The sequence below is a fragment of the Aythya marila genome (assembly GCF_965140915.1).
Source record: "Aythya marila genome assembly, chromosome: 10".
In the NCBI taxonomy this organism is placed as follows: Eukaryota; Metazoa; Chordata; class Aves; order Anseriformes; family Anatidae; genus Aythya; species Aythya marila.
The window spans coordinates 15,241,337-15,261,363 of record NC_139051.1 but is presented as its reverse complement, the minus strand read 5'-3'; the positions used below and the strand labels follow the sequence as shown (position 1 = coordinate 15,261,363).

Genomic DNA, 20,027 nt, shown 5'->3' with positions numbered 1-20,027 from the left:
TATTTACTGGGCTAGGTGTGGAAAAATAAACACTGATCTTGTTTTAAGCCTCTTACCTGTCACCTTTTTGAGCTGGGAGGAACAAGGAGAAGCTGTTCCCGGCTCGTGTATTTCAGTGCCAGAATTGAGCACTGCAGGAGCTCCTCAGCTGTCCCGTCCCCAGGGTGAAGAGCACTGACCTGGGGAGGTGTTTCTTAAGCAGAAGTTGCTTTAACTGTGGCTGTTGTTTCTTCCCTTTTTATTTTGGCTCCTTTGATTTGGGATGAACAACACAGGAGCTGAGCCAGGACTGAGACACATCAATTTTGCTAAAAACAGCAAATTGATTTGCCCTCCTGTTAAGAGTCATAGCGCTGAGACATTCTCTGCCTCAGAGATTTCTTTCCAGAACGCTGCTGCTCCACTGGCAGCACTGGTGTTTCAGGTCATTCCCCACTCCCAGTCTTTATTTTGTAATGGGGAATTTCGTCTCATTTCATGCCTGGGGCATTCTCGCATGAGATTCCTGCAAGCCCATGCACTGATACAGAATACCCCAATACCTCCACATCAGAAAATTGCCAGTGTGCTCTCCCTTCTTCCCCAGTTCCTACTTCAACGTCAAAATACACAGATCAGTACAGGGTTTTGACACTGACCTCTGCTATTGCATAAAACTTACCCTGTCCTCCACTTTCTGGTTTTGGATCATTTTTCTTCCATGCGACCTCCCCATTGCACAGGAATTTGATCAGTCTGTATTCCCTTTCTCACGGTTTTCCTCCCTCCCTCATTTCCCAAAACACCGCCCACCTCCCTCCCTGTTTCACTGAAGAGACACACACAACCTCGCGTTGCTCTGCAGCCACAGATGGTCACAAGGAGTTTCAGGCCATGCTTTGATGGTCAGCATTTCACACAGAAACTCAAGATCTGCTCTTCTACATCAGGGTTCTTCTAACCCTCTCTGAGGCTCCAGCTAAAATCAAGCTCCTCAGCACCACATGAAGATATAAACCTTCTTACCGGGGCTCTTGTCCTCACAATCACCCTCGATCCCCCAGATAATCCCCCAAGTCTCCCTGAACACATACCTACACTGAAGAGTGCTAAATACATACCAGTCTGTTGCATTTAACTCCCTTCCTCAGCCTTTTCCAGCTGAACTTAGGGTACTTGCTCAGCGTGCCTGCAAAGGAGGCTGCAGGACAACCATTTCAGCAGCCACAAGCCCAAAAGACACCACCTGCTACTGGAAAAAACAGTGATAAGGGCAGGGCACCCTCGTTCTGCAGAGGAAGAGGAATGACGACGAAGCTGAGGCTGCCCAGTATCACGGAAAGGTCAGGACGAGCTTCGTTATGCCACCAGAGATGAGCGGCCTAGTGCTGCAGAGGGGAAGAGGCACCCTCTGAGCACCGACTCTTCGATTTACACAGCGATGTGCTGTTCTCCTGAATCCCCTTGGCAAAGCAGAGTGGGCTGCGCAGCCTCACTCTACTTGCCGTGGCCCAGCTGAAAGAGCTCCTGCAGCACCAGGCAGCCCCACAGACCAGCGGCGTTTCAAGCCACACTTCAGGTCACTTAACGAAAACTGAAAAAAAAAACAACCAAACCCAGTTTTTCAGTGCAAACCACTCTTTAATTTTCCTCTTTGTACAATAGAGCCAGCCACTTACAAAGTGCTAGTCTAAAAAACAGGTCTGGTATTACAGAAGACACACACCAGCCTAAGCCCATCGGCTCAGAGTCAGAGAAGGTAAGAGCTGGGCCACTTTTTCTGCAGTACAACAGAGTCTGTTCAGCATCTGAGCATCAGATTTAGCCCCACTGACACATTTCTTAGTGTCAGCACAGGAAAGGAAGTAAAGAGGAGAACAAAGGCTATTTCAGATAGATCTTTCCTTTAAAAAGGTCTTTTAATCCCCTTTCCTCTCCCCCCCATTTTGGAATGCCCATGTGACTTTCAGGGTAAAACTAACAAAAATGCTGATCAGAGTAATTCAGTGCAGTGCTACAGCTTAAAAGTTGATTTTTGGATGCTCCCCTCGGTAACGAGGAAAGAACAGAAATAAAATATTAAGAGTTGTAAAAATCCCAAACAACCCAAAAAAAAAACCAGAACAGCAGAAGCAAATAAACAATTCGGAACTCTATAAACTCAAATTTCAATGCTTTAAAAGCAAAATTCTGCAGAACAGGATCATAATACTAACGTGCCAGCTAGAGACAGGCCTCCCAGTCCTCCCTCCTCCTCTTACCAAGACCTTCTCGTGCCCTGGCTAGGGAGCCGTAGGTGCTGCCCTCCCATCCCACTTCCTGGATCAGGACAGGACAGCAAGCAGCCAGCTGTGCTTTGGCAGGGCTGCAGCACAGAGGTCTGGGGACTGGCACGTGACAACTTCCTATGGCTATGGGGCTTGTTGCTGAGGGAAGCGGGAGGGAGCTGAGCTGGTGTGCCTGGAGTTCAACGATGGCTGCTGTTGACAGGACAGTTATGGCCAGCAGTGAAGCTGCAAGAACTGTGTGAAGAGGAGAGTGTGACTGCAGGAACACATTTTGTTGGGGGGGAAAGGAACAAGCCCTCGTGAGGCAATAGGCTTTCTTAGCCTTTGGTTCTGCCAATGCACCTGGCTCCGAGAAGGAAAAAACCCTCCTGTGTGGTTTGCCACCTCAAGCTAGAATTTACCCTCAAAACCACAGATTCAGACTAGATTATTCCTATTTTTCATGGGAAGACCAGTTCTCCATCAAGGACTGGCCCAATCTAGTGGTCACTGGAACCCTCATTCCAGAGCAAAGCTGGACTCAATTCCTGCAAATAACAGACATTTTGGGTAAAGGTGGAGCAGGAAGAGCATTTGCCAGTTGTGTCAGAAGGATGGAGCAGAACAGCTGAGCAGCTACGGCAAAGGGGAACTGTGGCCAGGGCCTTTACACCTGCAGCCTCACAGAAAGTGTTAGGGTGGGTGACATTCAAGGGAAGAGGACAAATGCTGAAAGAACAGTGCAAAAGTCACGAGAAAAGGACAAAACCTCACACAATCCATTGCACTGGGCTAGCATCCTTACAGGCTTTGGGATACAGAGCTGAGCCTTACCAGCATAAAAGCTCCAAGGAGACACTTAAATGAGCTAAAAATAAAAAATAAAAGTGCTGCAACCATACATACCATGGGGAAATGGTGGAGGCAGGAAAGTCCTTAGAGTGGCCTGAAGGTGACATGAGGGATATAGGAGACAGATTGAGAGGACAAGAAGTGGACAGCCTTACAGGTGATATTTTCTCTAGTGAAGAATAGGAGCCAGAGCTCTAAGAGCTGCATCCTGCAGCCACTGTGCAGAGAAGCCCGTGCATGCACCAACCATGAGGCCAGGTGCAGTAAAATTACCCACATGGCAGGATTCGGTGTTCACATTTACAAGGCTGAGTCAAAACTGCCCAGAAGAGTTGTGAAATGCATTAGCAGATGAAAGGTGCAAGAAGGAGAAACTCTTGATGCTTGGCAAGGGAACCAAAGTACAATGGCAGAGATGGCAACAGGCAAGCCAGATGGATGTAGATTTGAACTGAAAGCTTCCAGAAAGGGTGCATGCGCCTCCCTGGCATGGGATGGGGGGGCCTGGGGCATCAGCAACATCAGAGGATTTACAGGAAGCCCCTGTACCAATTCACAGAATCTTACCTACCGCTCCACGGGCCTCACAACATTCAGCTGTGATCTCCAATTCCTCCTCTCCCCAACCCCAGCTACAGCTCTCAGCCCGGCTCAGCCCTGACCCCTGCCTCTAGCCACACAGCTCAGCCAGATTTTTTAAAAAGAACTTTATCAAAGCTCCAATATATGTTATTTTTGGCCTCTAAATATACAAGTGTCAGCACCTATTCCTGACTCTCCAGTGCTATTCTGCAACCCCAAGCACCGGATCTTTCAGTGCTATGTTTTCTGCTCAAATCCTACAGAAGGAAGAAAAAATTTCAGATGCCTCAGACATAGCTTTAGAAGAGTGACCGCTAACACGGTGGGCGAGTGCTGGGCGGGGGCGATTGCGACGCTTAGTTGGTATCCATGCCATCACACTCTTCTTGGGGAGGAGATGGAGCAAGATGTTCTTCACTGCTTCGGCGCTGATAAAACAGCACATATGCAGCTTTTGTCTACCAAACAGAGAAGAAAAGAATCTGAAAGACTGAAGCAATCCATGTAGCTTAGCTAGAAATATAACACCCAAAGCAGGAACCACCTGCAGTACAAACTCGGATTAGCCTCAGGCCAAGCACTCACCACTATTTGGTCTTCTGAAGCCACAGATACGCTGCTGTCATCAAAGTAGTACCACTTGTCGTTCACTTTGTTCTTGGCATAGGCGGTGTCTGTTGGGAGGAGAGACTGCCACTGAGGTGGTGCCGCCCAGCTGCACCGCACCAGTGACATTCAAGGCTCAAACCAGTCAGGGGAGACGGTCCCAGAGCTAACGTTGTCAGCAGCTGCCCCACACCTCATTCACTATCACAGCTTCAAGAACACGCTGGGTCATCTAGTGAGGCTAGAGCTATGTCCTGCTTGGGACTCAGCACCAGTAGTAAGCAGCACCATCTCTGTATAACTGTACTCCCTCCACCAGCTCTGAATGTAGCAGTATGAAAACTCAAAGCCCAATCTTCTTTCTTTTCTGTGTGATGTGAGCTTTTACATGTACATATTTGGGACATTTAAAAGATGCAGGAGATAGGCAGTATGAGGTAGGCCCAGCCAGCATTGGTTCATGAAAGGCAAGTCGTGCCTGACCAACCTCATCTTCTTCTACAACTGGGTGACCTGCCTGGGAGATGAGGGAAAGGCTGTTGACATAGTTCACCTAGACTTCAGCAAGGCCTTTGACACGGTCTCCCACAGCATTCTCCTGGAGAAGCTGGCAGCCCATGGCTTGCACAGGTACACTCTGTGCTGGGTTAAAAACTGGCTGCATGGCCAGGCCCAGAGAGTGGTGGTGAACAGAGTGAAATCCAGCTGGTGATCAGTCACCAGTGGTGTTCTCCAGGGGTTGGTGTTGGGGCCTGTCCTCTTTAATATCTTTATTGATGATTTGGATGAGGGAATGGAGTGCTCCCTCAGTGAGTTTGCAGATGACACCAAGTTGGGGGAAGTGTCCATCTAGCAGAGGGTGGGAAGGCCCCACAGAAGGACCTGCACAGGATGGGTCTATGGGCAGAAGGAAAAGGGATGAGGTTCAACATGGCCTGGGGATGTTTAAGGAAAGGTTGTATGTGGTGCTTAAGGACATGGTTTAGTGGGTGATATTGGTGGTAGGGCCATATTTGGATCAGATGATCTTAGAGGTCTCGTCCAACCTTAATGATTCTATGATTCTATAATTCTGTGAAGCACCCTACATTTGTCTGTGTGTTTTTGTTTGTTTGTTTTTAAAAACAGCCTGGAACAAAGGGGAAAAAATGTAAACCTGCTTTAAATTGCTACTGCACCAAACAAGTCAGGAAAGCAACTGCAGAAAGGCACCAGACCCAGGTTCATGGCAAGGTATGTTCTCTGAACCGTGTCCTTGGCCTACATGCAACTATTTGTCACACCTTGTGTGACACCACTGAGGGAACTGGCAAGTTCTTGCCTGGCTGGCTCAACTGCTCACAACCTCTGCTCCGCAGCTGTAACGCTGTGCCCATGCTGGACGAGCAGCTACACTGCAGTTTGGTGCAGGGCAAGAAGCTGAGACCTGGAGTTGAACTGACAGCTTAAGCTGAAGACTCTGCCCCAACACTCTCCAGTAGGAAGCTCCACAACATCGTCATGTTCCAGCATTGAAAATAATGACACCTCTCGTTAACTGGAAACACAGTTTGCACGCTCTGTAACAACTACTAACCAAGGTCCTACAGTCGTTAGATTCAGACCCAGGCAGCTGCAAACTACACGAACTAGCTGGCTGCTCAGCAGATCCTAACAGGAAGGAAGCTTCCTTTCAGTAAGATACTCACTTGCCTACACAACATGAGTAAGTTTTGGACTAGACACCCTTGGGTGAGGGCTGCTGCAGCTCTCCAGTGCACAGAGCCTCCCCTGGTCCCTCTGTCTCTATTTCCTTGCACACATGAAGTACAGAAAAGCAGTTACTTACAGTGGCCTACTCCCATGGCTCCATAGTGATTGGAAACTGCAATAAGGTCATAGATATACGAGCCTCTTCTTGGATCACAGACAAATTCAGACATGTTTAAACCCCTGGAAGGAAATCCAACAGTATCAGTACAGGTTACTCGCATATTTTCTGAAAACTAATGCCTGACACACCTGCAAAGCTCTGCTGGCAGTCAGCACTGGCTAAGGATTGTGCTCTGCTGCTGAACAGCCAGATGCTACCAGTGTAGATGTGCCCGTGTTACCAGAAACAGGAACCCTCTCACATAGGGTCCTAGTGAATTCATCAGGTGCTGCCAAAAGACTGAGAGGGAAGTGATGAATAAAAATCAGTTCAGAGTGTGTCCATGTGTAGGCATGAAAAGCAAGATGGAAGTAGTAAGGAGTATTGCCTCAGCATCAGGGCTGAGGCAATCCCAAGCACAAATATAGGCTGGGGCTTTGAGCAACCTGTCCGGTTTCACAGCAATCCCCCAGTTTTAATCTTTTTTCAGAAGAACCAATACTTGATAGTAACTGTAGTTCTCTGAGATGTGTGGAACTGATTAACAAAACCAAAAAGAGGTAACGCAGAGCTGATTCACATTCTGACTTTCTAGGAGTGTGTCTACCATGTAACATAACACACTTGCCCACCCTATCCGCCCAGGAGCAGAGCAACAGAAACTGGAAACTGCTGATGGGCCCTGCATTTTGATTACTACCCAAGTTTCACTTATGCCTGCTGCTTTCAAACCCTAAGACAGAACTGTTCCAGTTATAACATTAGTAACAAGCCCACACAACAGTAACATCAGAAGTAGATTCCTCTTGACCAGCTCTTCACATACAGATTAGCTTGAAGGAAGAATCCTACCTGATAGGGAATTCAACAACGGTGTCGAGTTTATCCCTCCAGTATCGGCTGTATGAGAAGCGTTTTAAATGAACTACCAAAATCTTGGGCAAAGACCACAAGTCAAACTTCTTTGTGGCCTGTTGATGTTTCTTACAGTTAGGGCAGTACCTGAGGAAAGAGTACAGACAAGGAAATGAAAGGCTATGGTAAACAAAAATCTTCTTGTCCGTCTGTTAGAGGATACATCAATACTGCAGTTCAGTCTCTGACTTAGAGAAGACATTTCTGGCTTGTGGAATATGCAGAACACAACTCCCTGAAGGTGTCAAAGCTACACGCTGCTTTCACTTTGTAGGTAAAATGTCCAATTGCAAGCACATTAACTGAACATTGTTCAAAACCAAATAAAAGGTTTAAAGGTTCCACTGCTGTTTTATTGTTTGTTTTATTGTTTCCTGATGTAGCTCAAACAGGTAACAGGTACAAACATCTAATAACCTGTAATTAGAAACTAGTAACAAACAAGCACCTACTACGCTACAGGTTGTTTTCTTACACACCCAGCAAACAACTTCCAAGGATGTTCTGTATACACATTAATCACATTTTGGTCCCTTAGGGTGACCTAAGTGCTGTACCTAATCCCTCAACTGGGGATTTTTCACAGAGTTAGGAGTGTTTCAGGCTAAGTACAAGCTGAAAATAGAAGAGCGAAGTAAAAAAACAGCCACATGCTAGCCATGAAGTAGCCACACGCTTGCACTGATATCACAACTGCTTCCTCTGATGCATCTGGAAGATAGATGTACATTGGAGAATGAAAAATAGCCTAATCTCTATGTATCCAGTGTCTTTTTGTTTAATACAGGCAGGAAACAAGTATCTGTTATTAACCCATGCTTGCAGCCTATTGTCAGTGACTGAACAAAGACACAATAGACTTCTTCACACCAAGACAAAGAGGCAGACCTAGGAAATTATCAGAATCCCGTGACAAATAATGTGAAATCAAGCAGTTACAGCATTTTATGGTAAATGTGACAGGCAGAAAGATGGTCTTACCAAGGGTCATGTTCACCGAGTGTTTCCATAGTAGTAAAGAGCTCTATGCAGTCTCTGAGAGCTACCACAGCCTTCTTCTTCTGTGGCTGTAACAAACTTGAATGCTTTTCGAATGCCTAGTGAAAGAGATGCGTGCTTTATTCAATTCCATGTAGGCTTTAATCCTTGACATCATGAAAACAAACATGGCCACCTTCACTCTGCTTATGATTTCTGGACCTCTTCTCCACCCACACAATCAAGCTTCCAGCCACTCCTTTCCTGTGCTCTGAACAGTCCTTTTCACTTTTTCCACCTCGGGTATGATCCTCCCAGACTCCTCAACAAATTTAGAACTCCTCACACCTTAGCAGCAATGAAATAAGGCTGGCATTTACCAGAACTAAACACTTTCTCCACACAAAAATGTTTATAAGGTATGAAAAGGACTGGAAACACCCAAAAGCAGATACAAGGAATGATTATGGTAGTTTCATGACAGCTAGAACAAAAAGCAAATAAAGTATCAGTCTGCACAGCCTTATGACAACCAGACCATTAAACTTGTTCTCTGACAAGATTATGAAACCCCTAGTAAAGGACAGATAGCTCTGCAAACATATGGCATAGCTCAAGTATGCTGCAAGACATCCAGAATAATCAACAAATGTTAAAATCATTATGACATATGCTAAATGTATTCAAGTGATTGACAGAAACCACATGATACTGGGGCAAAGAAGCTATCAAATCCTAGAGGAATAATCATGTTTGATATACATACTTTCAAGTGAACCAGCTCTTGCTTTAGGCCATTCAATTGTTTAAGTGTAGCCTCCTAACAAGAAGTTTAAACAAAATCTTTGCTGTTTTAAATGACAGAAAAACAAGTAGTACCCTGATAATGCAACTGCATTTTTTTCCTGGGGATACCAGAGGGTGGTAAAATTCAGGCATTCTGGAATAAGTGGATGAAGCGCACTTCAACTTGCATTTGCATCCAGGTGATAATTTTAGGTATGCCGTATAACACTTGCAACGAACAGTTTCGCACACACAAGCAGAGTGTCTGGAATATAATCCTGGCTCTCCGCCCCTACCTTCTATGAAGACAGTGATACCAGATAAATGTTCCTCTCAAGCTAGCACAAACTTGAAATTGCATCTAAATGGAATAACGCCATTTCCTTTAATCCTGTCCCAAAAGTTTATACTCCAATTTGGTATACCCATGAGCCCAAATATGACTTAGCTACTGCCTAGCACTGCACAATGCCTACACATGGAAAAGTTGCTTTGCGTGAGACCACATTTAACTAATGGGGGCCTCTCTCCATAAGACCAAAACTTATGTTCTTACTTCAAAGTTAAATTATTTTTGTTTTGGCAAGGGAGCAACAACAGATTGTTCTGTTACAAAGCATGACTCAGCAGAACCCACAGAAAGAACATTGTGGTTTCTATGAAGCTCTGTGCATTTGGTTTAGTGTATTTTTTATTTTTATTTTTTTAAATTTGAATGGACAATGAACTAAACGAAAAAAAAATAAAGTATCTACTTTTAGGAACACTGGTAGCAGATATCAGCAAAAACAGATCTATAGGCCTTATCTCTAGAAGATTTTAAGTAAGCTTATCACATGCTGCTTACTCAATTTTTATGCAGGGGACCACGCCTACATTTCAGTGCTTACTATAATCTATTTAAGTACCATGAAAGTTACACACACAGTATTTATGAAAAGAGCATACTACAACCTGTGCCTCCTGTTCATCAAAGAGTAGCCTCCGCGTATCAGAATCCCAGTCAATAGCAAGTGTAGAAAAAGCTACAAGAAATACAAAAAACATTTGTTGCAAATTTGTTCATGAAAGGAGGAAGAAAAAGTATGCCAAGTCAATAATTACCATTCAGTTTCAAGATTTTTCCTTCCACAATGGAGTTTATCTCAGAGGTCCCATACGAATTCACAAGGCTAAAAGTGAAATGCTGCTTCTTGCAGGGCTGCAGGTCTCTTGTTGACTCAACCTGCATGCAACCATCAGAGTGGCATTCAATTTCTGACAACTTTTCCTTGCCTTCCTGTCCGCCATCCTGATGGTCCATCTCTTCAATGTCACCTGGCAAAATTTAAAACAAGCCAAATATTGAAGAGTTTCGGTTAAAGGTTTAGATTGAGACCTCACATTGAGGGCTGTTTGCAGGAGCCTGTGCACAGTTGGCTTAGAATTTAATGAAAAACACACACAAAAAGAAATCTGCGCTTCCTAATCACTGCATCTGAAGCTGTGTTTTGTCCTCTAGCAAATGTCAGCTAAAACACTGGGGTTTGTATCCCAGCATCAGACATGATGAAGCCTGCTTAATGCACAGTAGGTTATCAAATCACACCATCTGATAGCACACCCTAATAAATACCGCAAAAGAGAACCAGCAAAGGTTGCAACTAGGTGTCTTCACAGAAGGGAAAATATAACTCCAGGGAAGCTGTTTCCATTCCTTGGTTAAAAATGGGCATGCTTTCTCCCCAAGTTAAATTTCCGATATAACTTGTTGTGATTGTTATTCTCAGCATCACAAGCAAATCCTTTCAGAAAGGGAAGGGAAACATGTATTTCTCATCACCATTAAAAGCTTCCTTGTAAACATCTAACCTAGGCACAATACCCCATGATTCTAGGTCCAGGAATACAAAATGCTGTTTTCATTGCATTTCTCCAAAACTTGCCTTCCTAGGATCTAACAGGCCAGTTTTCATCACAAAGGGCACATTAAGAAAGGATTTTCCTCTAGAGGGAGGCACCCGAACACCTAATAGAGCACCAAGAACTTCACTAACACTGATCAGGACAAATGCACACCACTTTTTTTCTCCACCTGTTGCTTGCTGTCATCTGATCTCTCTAGGAAGGAAAATGGTCTACGGGAATCTTCACCACACCATGACAAAGTTCTATGCAACAGTGCAATTTAATCTTTGTGTAGAGCTAAAAATCTATCTGCTGGAGCTTAAGCCACTTACGCACAGCACAAACTAAATGCTGACAGAAGCTTTAAGCTGAAAAGCTTCCAACCAATTTTGAAAGACTTTACCTTCAGCCACACCGCTGGAGCCATTGCAGGTTCCTTTGTCTGAGCAGGGCGTCGAGTACTCTTCTGCCAAGGGGAGTTTCACGTAGCGACTAAACAGAGGTCATATTTTTAATCACACAATCGTAACAAAACTGTACATCAGCACAACTGCACCCTCTCCACCACCAGTAATAACAGTCCCTGCCACCCAATTCCCCTCTGCAAACCACCATCCACACACTAGGTGTTCTCAGTCAAACAAAAAAATCAATAAGTTTATGTTTTCACCACTTGTACCAAGTTTTACAAGTTGTAGAAGTAGCATAAAAATAAGTTATGGTGGCCCATCACAGGGGATACAGGAGAGCCCTCAAAACATTTCCCAAGTTGTGCTCCTGATCTGTTTTGCAACACCAAGCAGGTGACTTCCATTGGGACCACCACCAGCATCATCATCTTACAGCCCCCGTTTCTACAGAGCCCAGAAAACCAGGACCTTGAGATGCTCTCGTGGCCTCCTTGGATTACTTCTGTAATCCAAGTGCTGCTTGGTGGTCCACAAATGGATCAAGGAAAAAAAACTCCCACTAAGAAGGTTTCAGTGATCTTATTGCAGCCTAACTCAGTAAGGAAACCCTAGAATTCTGCACAGGTATAGATGTAGACGTGGCTTACCTGATCTGCTCCAGAACTACAACGTACAAGTGATCCACTGTGAGCTTGTGTTTCGGCACGGATATCAGCAGTGGCTGCCCAAACAGAACGGTGCCTGAAGTATTGCTGGATTGCCTCATTGTCTTTTCCCGAAAGTAAACGGAGAGAGTAACATACTCCGAGCCATCCTCACTTGGCTTGCAGACTTCATATCTGTTTGAAAGACAGGCATTTCCACAAGTTATTTGTGCTGCCGAGAAGCACAGCGGGTAGAACCAATATCAACTCAGTCCAACAACTCTCTCCACCACGTTCTCCTGAGAAGGACAAAAAGGGTTGTACTCCATGCCTTTGTGCCAGATATGTTTCCTGAACACCTCCCACGGCCCACAGTGGCACAGGATACGCACCTGCAATCAACTCAGCTGTCACCTTCCCTCTGCCTTCACCTCCTATATTCACATCCATCTTGTCACTCATGTCCCCAAACGCTACCCTGACAACTAGATGTTGTTTCAACCAAACCATGGCATCAGTGAAAATACTAAATGAACTTTTAAATCCCTGAAACCATGTTTGTTCTGTCTGGAGACGGAAACCCTCCCAATACCTTGGGTCTCGCACTCCCCCAGCCTCTCATACAGTTACTAGCCTGGGCTCACACCACCAACCAGCCAATGCTTCAGGAAACCAAGGGCTGGGAAACATTTGCTTCATAGAAAAATCCAAGGGCTGTAAACACAACAAAAACATTCTGGAAGAAACTGGGGGGGAAACGTGAAACTTAAGGGCAGTCTTGGTTGCAGTGATCGTGAAATGGGGGAGTTTGGTATTCAGAGGGCAGCAAAGAGGGAGCACAGCAAGCTCACTACCCTGGACTTTGGGGGAACACTTTGGCCTCCTCAAGGATCTGCTTGGTAGAATATCATGGGACAAAGCCCTGGAAGGAAGAGGAGCCCAAGAAATCTGGTTGATATTCAAGGATCATCTCAGGAGCAATGCACCCCAGGAAAGAGGAAGCCGGGCAAAACCAGCAGGAGGCCTGCATGGAGGAACAAGGGGCTCCTGAAGAAACTCAAGCACAAAAAGAAAGCACGCAGACAGTGGCGGCAAGGACAGGTAATCCGGGAAGAATGCAGAGACACTGTGCGAGCAGCCAGGGATCAGGTTAGGAAAGCTAAAGCCCAGACGGAATTGAATCTGGCCAGGGACATCATGGGCAACAAGAGAGGCTTGTACAAATACATCACTGATAAAGGAAGATTGATAAAGGGAAATTGTGGGTCCTCTCCAGAAGAAAATAGGAGACCCACGACCCAGAGAAGGCTGAAGTACTCCATGACTTTTTGCCTCAGTCTTCATTGGCGAGCGCTCTAGCCACACAGCCCAGGGGGCAGAAGGCAAAGAGGGACTGAGAGAATGAAGAACTGCCCACTGCAGGAGAAGATCAGGTCTGAGACCATCTAAGGGACCTGAAGGTGCTCAAGTCCACAGGACCTGATGAGATCCATCTGCAAGTCCTGAGGGAACTGGCAGATGTAGCTGCTAAGCCTCTCTCTGTCACACTTAAGAAGCTGTGGCAGTCTGGTGAAGTTCCCAGGGACTAGAAGAGGGGAAACACAATCCCCATTTTAAAAAGGGAGAAAAAGAAGACCCAGGGAACTACAGGCCAATCTCACTTCTGTGCCCAGCAAGGTCATGGAGCAGATGCTCCTGGAAACTCTGCTGAGGTCCATGGAAAATAAGGAGGTGACTGGAGACAGCCAACAGGGCTTCACTAAGGGCAGATTGTGCCTGAAAAATCTGGTGGTTTTCTGCGATGGGGTTAGGGCATTCACGGGTAAGGGAAGAGCAGCTGATGTGGCCAACCTGGTCCTGTAGGAAGCATTTGACGCTGTCCCCTGTGATATCCTTGTCTCTGAACTGGGAAGATATGGATTTGATGGATGGACCAGTCAGCAGATAAGGAACCATCCGGATGGTTGCACTCAGAGAGTTTAGGTCGACAGCTCAATGTCCAGGTGGAAACCAGTGACAGAATTCCTCAGGGGCTGTACATGTATTTAACACCTTTGCTGGCAATCTGTACAGTGAAATTGAGTGCACCCTCAGCGAGTTTGCCGATGACACCAAGCTGGGTGGTGTGGTCAGCACACTGGAGGGAAGGGATGTCATCCAGAGGGACCTGGATAGGCTCAGGAGGTGGGCCTGGGTGAAACTCATGAGGTTCTGCAAGGCCAAGTGCAAGGTCCTGCACCTGGGCTGGGGCAATCCCAAGCAGGAATACAGGCTGGGTGACAAGAGATAGAGACCAGCCTTGCAGAGAAGAACCTGACAGTGCTGGTAGACAGAAACCTGAACACAAGCCAGCAATGTGTGCTTGCATCCTAGAAAGCCAGCCCTATCCTGGGCTGCACCAAAATCACCATGGCCAGTAGGGCGAGGGAGGGGATTGTGCCCCTCTGCTCTGCTCTCACGAGACCCCACCTGGAGCCTGCACTCAGCTCTGGGCCCCCAGCACAAGAAGGACAGGGATGTATTAGAACAAGTCCAGAGGAGGACCACAGAGATGAACAAGGGGCTGGAGCACCTCTGCTACGGAGACAGGCTGAGGGAGCTGGGGCTGTTCGGCCTGGAGAAGGGAAGGCCCCGGGGAGACCTCCCAGCAGCCTGCCCATGCCTAACAGCGGCTCCAGGAAAGCTGGGGAGGCACTCGTTGTCAGAGGGTGTGGTGATAGGACAAGGGGTAATGGCTTTAAACTAAGAGAGGGTAGGTTTAGATGAGATATAAGGACGAAATCCTTCACTCAGAGGGTGGTGAGGCCCTGGCCCAGGCTGCCCAGAGGAGCTGTGGCTGCCCCATCCCTGGCAGTGCCCAAGGCCAGGCTGGATGGGGCTGGGGGCAGGGGGCCCTGCCATGGCAGGGTGGGTGGAATTAGATGATCTTTACAGTCCCTTCCAACACAAATCATCCTGTGATCCTATGAAAACAAACAGCTCCAGAGAGCAGTGAGAAGACAGACACAGCTTGTGCTACTGGATGAAACAGCAACAGCAGATATTCGCTTTTATAAGTGTCCAAAAAACCTATGTGGCCCAACACTACTGCATTTTTCACCCCAATATATCTTCTGAGACTATTCATTAGAAAATATTTATGAGATCTCGGGAATGCCACATCATACTGCTCTTTAACTTGGTGAGTCACCTGTCCCAGGCTTATATTTCTTTTTTCATTAAAACTGATTTTTTTTTCAGAAAATAAAAATAAATATTTCATGAAAAGATGCCACTAAACATAACCACAATCACATATCTGGGCATACCAACTCTCAGCAGCTCTCTTACATTACAGAAGCCACTTTCTTTCTCTTGAGAGACAAGAAAGAGATTTTTGCTCCTGTGTTCAGAAGACCCTTGAAGAGCAGGGAGTGGAACAATTTCAGAGTTGCAGTTCTACTTTGTTCTATTTAAAAAAAAAAACAAAAAAAAAAACTGTCTGGGTCGCAGCTTGAGGCCTGCCCTGAGTCTATGTATGTCAGTAGAAAGCATAAAGAAGAAAATCCCTTCAGAGAGTTTCATCCCAGCCCCCAGGAGCACTAACAATTAGCACAGCCCTCCAAGAGCAAGTATGCAATCCAATGACCACGACTGCTGAGGTTTTCTATGCTATTGATGCTATTCAGTTAACCAACAGCACTGCATACAGCTTGCACCTTCTGAAGTTTCCTGAGAAACAGCACCACAAAGAGTTGAATTATTTCACTTAGTACTGTTCAAATGACAGAAGACCATCATACTCAGAGCATCACTGACGATTAACTCCAGGTCCTACGAGACCCTTAGGCTGGTCTCCTACAAAACAGATCAGTACACGACACAATGTACACATTCCTCAGCGTTCCGGTGACTGCCTCTCACACCACCTACACTGCTGATTAAAGCAGCCCCCATTCATACCCCATCCTCACGCAGGTCCTATACAAAATCCTGCCTCTGTGCTGGAACAGATGGGAAACAATGAAAAGCAAAGTGTTACCCACACACAGGTGCCATCCACCACGAGCTGCCAGTGTGCTGTACCCCTACAACACTCCTCAAGGGAGCATCTTGCAAACTTCTTACTAGAACATCCCAGCTTGGTTACTCGAGTGCCCCTCTACCTACTCTGCTGCAGAACGGCTGTTGTTCTAGTATTACAGACAGATGTATCAGAATCCGGATCACTTTCTGAATCTCTTCAAAAAGAGTATTTAAAAATCAATTAAAGAAATTAAGAAAATACTTTATCAGTATTTTAAGGAAGCCTACAGAGCTGATAGAGGGAATTAGGTGACAATGAGCTGTACTTCTGTACCCTAGAACTTAATTGAAATAATAGAAGATAAAGATGACGCTACGCCAGATTCCACAAGGTGGTTTCATAAATCAGCCATCTGCTCACCAGCTAACACACTGAACATTACCCTTTATAATTCATGACAGCCTTTACAGATGTTTTTCAGTGAAGCACCAGTAAACAGGGATGGCCTTAACCAGCCTTCAACCTGACAAATAAGCACCAGGAAGCTTTAGGCTTGTGGTAACTATTCAGAAAGGAGGCACCGAGCAATGAAGTAGCTAACTTTTGATCCTTTGCAAATTAACATTAAGCGAGAGCACAGGAACATGAAAAACTACAGGAAAGACAAGGCAGGGTGATGTGAAAGGGCACTACAAGGAGAAGACAGTCTGAGCTGAATGCCAGGGTAATATATCTATCACAGATACCTATCTATCACATACCTACCCACACACACTACAGCGTGTTACTCAAGCATTCCCTGGGATGGAACATTAAATACAGCTGGAAAACACTGCGTGGGTCACAGGTCAGCACATAACCACCAAGAAAACAAGCACATTTTGTATGTGAACAGAGAAGGGTAGAAAACATGCTACTGAAGAAGCTGACAAACAGATTCACCTGAACAGGATTACCATTCCACATCTACCCAGACATGCTGCTGTGAAGTTACAGCATTTTCAGAAGTTGACAATAAGAATGAACAGAGGCCTAGAAAAAAAGACTGAGTGAAAACAAAGCACATATTCTCTCTCTTCTGGGAAATGGAGATACTCCTGATCTGTTTACTTTCTCTCATGACATGAGAATAAACACAATCAAGTGAACTAGGAGATATGAAACTGGAAGTAAAACATATTTAGACAACAGGTGGATCGCCCTGTAGAAGCCTGTCACAGGATTTTCCAAGTCATGCAGAGGAGCAGGATTTAAAAGGATGAGGGTACTCAATGAGTAAGATTTTTCTAAAGGTTAAAGAATACAAACACATACTGGAAGGGTACAAACTCTTGTAAACAAGCAAACAACTGAGAACAAGCTTCCTAGATTAGCTTGCTACAGTCTCACGCATTTCAGATTTCACACAAACTCCTGGGCTAGCTGGTTTGCTGACCTAGCAGTGCAATAACTGTTCTAGCTCTTCAGTAACAAACTTGACCTTTCTGCAGCCAATCATGGTTTTCAAGACCACCTAAACATAAAACACAGCATGTTGTAAAAGAAGGCAAAAAACATAGTACGTATGGCAAACCAAATATATTTTATTAAAATATGCAGCTTTTATAGGTTAAAGGTGACCTGCAAATCAATTTGTGCAACTCTCATCCACGTAAGCAATACACGTTGTGTTATATGCCCCATTAGCCAGGCTAAGAGAACAGGGAGATCTGGTTTATCAGTCAAAACATTTTTCTTCTTAGGTCTTAGGAACTAAGAAGAAATACTAGGAGTTGTGCCCATACAGCAGCGGGCCATGGAGTCTGCTTTCCAGTAGCACTTACCTGACCCCTTGTAGGCCGGCTCCGAGCTCCAGCGGGATCCCTGGGTGATGTGATATCACCAGCATGGTGCATGCGGGGGTGTTACATTGGAGCGGGAGCCGGGGGTCCTAGTGGGGCTGCACTTCATGGAACCTAAGAAAAAGAAATAGTAAGCATTTTGGTTATGTGCTGAATGCTGCTCTCTGCTTAGCCTGGAGAATGAGAGCATTCAGCACAAACACTGAAGTGATTTTGTCAAATTGATTTGCAGACCACCTTTTCATGAGTGACTTTCTGGTCATTTGCCACAGAACTCCCTGTCCTCTCACAGTACCACCACGACTGCAGACAAACCTTTACAATGCTGCAATAAGTGGGCTACTCCCACGGCTCTTCGGCTGCACAGCTCCACATGTCATGCCAGCAACCTTCCTTATATCAAAACCCTTTATTTCAGCAAGTATCTTACCTCTTCTCTGATGCTAAATATATTAATATATCTTTCGTCAGGACTATACTACATTTCCAAGCCTATCATGAAGAGAAAGAGAAGAGTACAAGGCCCTGTGACAGAATGGGCTTGGAGAATTCTAGTCCCAAATCCCTCTCCACTGGAGAAAAAAAACATTGTTGTCCTCTTGCGTAAATGGAGCCAAATTCATTTTGGAATGCTTATCACTTCAGAAGTCCAGTAATGATTCATTTTTTTTATTTATTTTTTTTTTAAGAGGTTTTACTATCAGAGAGCACAACAGGTAATATGCCATAATAACCAATAAAACAGAAACAGATCAGCTGAAAGGAAAAATACATCTTAGCCATCCAGTATCAAATAAAAAAAATTACTGTCCATTCAGCTTCAACTCCAAATGGAGTCCAAGGGCACTCTTCCTCCTCGCACCACTTTAGCAGAACATGAAAATTCACAGTGCAAATCTCAAAACACCCCATGTGCACTGCAAAGTCACAGAAAGTTGATTACCTCCGTATCTTGAGTTTAAACAGGAAAAAAATACAGCTTTCTGACCACTAAAATCATTTTTAAAAGGTGCAAGTCATAGCAGACACTGGTGCCAAAAGCAAGACACCAAAAATTCTAACAGTAGTACTGTCATTTCTTATTTTTAAAAATGAAACAAACAGTGTCAGGGGCACAGACCTTCTACGGGACTAGATGTTTGAACTAAGACTAGAGTGTTAGATTTGGAACTGAATTTTGAGCTGAGCTGTGTGTTGCCCACTGGCTAGCACACTACACTCTAGAATCAGAAGTCTGTCGAAGCAACAGGGATATTGTTTTCACATGTAAGCTCTGGTTTGCCTACAGCTTTCAGTGAAACAAACCTGGAGAAAATACTGCCAGAGGCTGACCCTTTACATTGAAACTTCACAGTCCTGAGTCAACTCCAGAGCGGCAGCTAACAGCCTCAATACCTATACCGAGGTATTTGCAAGAAGTAATTTCATGAAATCATGCTCCAGCTAGGAAAGAACAGCCTTGCTCCTTCTGCTCAGCTGACAGTAGCTTGTCTCCTCCTGAACAAGCCCAGCAGGAACAGATGTAAAATACAAACCCTGCAAAATCAACTGCTGGATTCTGTCTGGCAACCTCTTTAGATGGAGACAAGGAGAGCAAGGCACGAGACAAACCCACTTTGGATGCAGCTCCTTGTGAGATCAGAGCCTTGGGGCCCCCCACAGCTCCCCCAGTTACTGTATACTCGTCCCTTGCTCACGCTCTAGCAAACAACCGCAGTTACTAACACCACCTTGTTTTGCTTTTTTCAGTGGAAGGGAGGAGTACTTTTCAAATGAAGAAAATATTACACAATTAAAAAAGATTATTCGAACTCTGGTGGGAGGCAGGGAAGGGTGCTGCCTTCAGTTTATCACAGCTTTTCTCATAATTCCCTTGGCATGGAGATAAGGAAAGAACAAATGAAGAGACCTGTGAGAACACCAAGCAAAATACTTAAAAAAAAAAAAAAAAAGAAAAATACACAAAGGACCCACTGATCAGTTTGCAATTTTTAAATACAAGTTTCTGAAATGTACATCTAAGAACCTATTTCTGAATATGCTGTACTGATTAAACTCTATTTTTAATTGCTTGGTTACTTGCACTTTGTTTCCTTGCCAGTGAAAGGAACTTTCCATCTAACTTCAGCGACTTCAAACATAGTGATGAGATGTACACGTTACAATTTGCCAACAAGGAAGTTGTGCCACTGGATGTTAGTGGAAAACAAGAACAGATAGTCAGCACATAAAAGGGACAAGGAGGTGCAGGGATCAATGAAACAGCAATTTGGAAAGAGTTTGAGTATCTGTGACAGTGAATATCACAAATTTAATTACGGTAGACCTTTTGATTCTAGAAAATGTCCTTAATGTAAGGCACAAACAAGTCCATGGTCCTCAACAATCATATCCTGGATTGCATGCACCACCCTAGGTTAAT

General features: G+C 45.0%; 1 protein-coding gene across 2 annotated transcripts in view; it reads right to left on the bottom strand.

Annotated features, from left to right (window-relative positions):
- Window positions 1-1,599: 1,599 nt before the first annotated feature.
- USP4 (ubiquitin specific peptidase 4) overlaps window positions 1,600-20,027 on the bottom strand; it is a gene marked incomplete at its 5' end in the record, with an annotated part of 44,605 nt that continues 26,177 nt past the window's right edge. For both annotated transcript variants that reach the window (XM_082767930.1, XM_082767931.1), the window contains 9 exons: window positions 1,600-4,138; window positions 4,266-4,354; window positions 6,115-6,218; window positions 6,991-7,140; window positions 8,035-8,150; window positions 9,772-9,842; window positions 9,922-10,134; window positions 11,108-11,196; window positions 11,762-11,953. In XM_082767930.1, coding sequence (XP_082624056.1) covers window positions 4,037-4,138; window positions 4,266-4,354; window positions 6,115-6,218; window positions 6,991-7,140; window positions 8,035-8,150; window positions 9,772-9,842; window positions 9,922-10,134; window positions 11,108-11,196; window positions 11,762-11,953 — 1,126 coding nt within the window. In that variant the 3' untranslated portion in view covers window positions 1,600-4,036. The remainder of the gene's footprint in view (window positions 4,139-4,265; window positions 4,355-6,114; window positions 6,219-6,990; window positions 7,141-8,034; window positions 8,151-9,771; window positions 9,843-9,921; window positions 10,135-11,107; window positions 11,197-11,761; window positions 11,954-20,027) is intronic.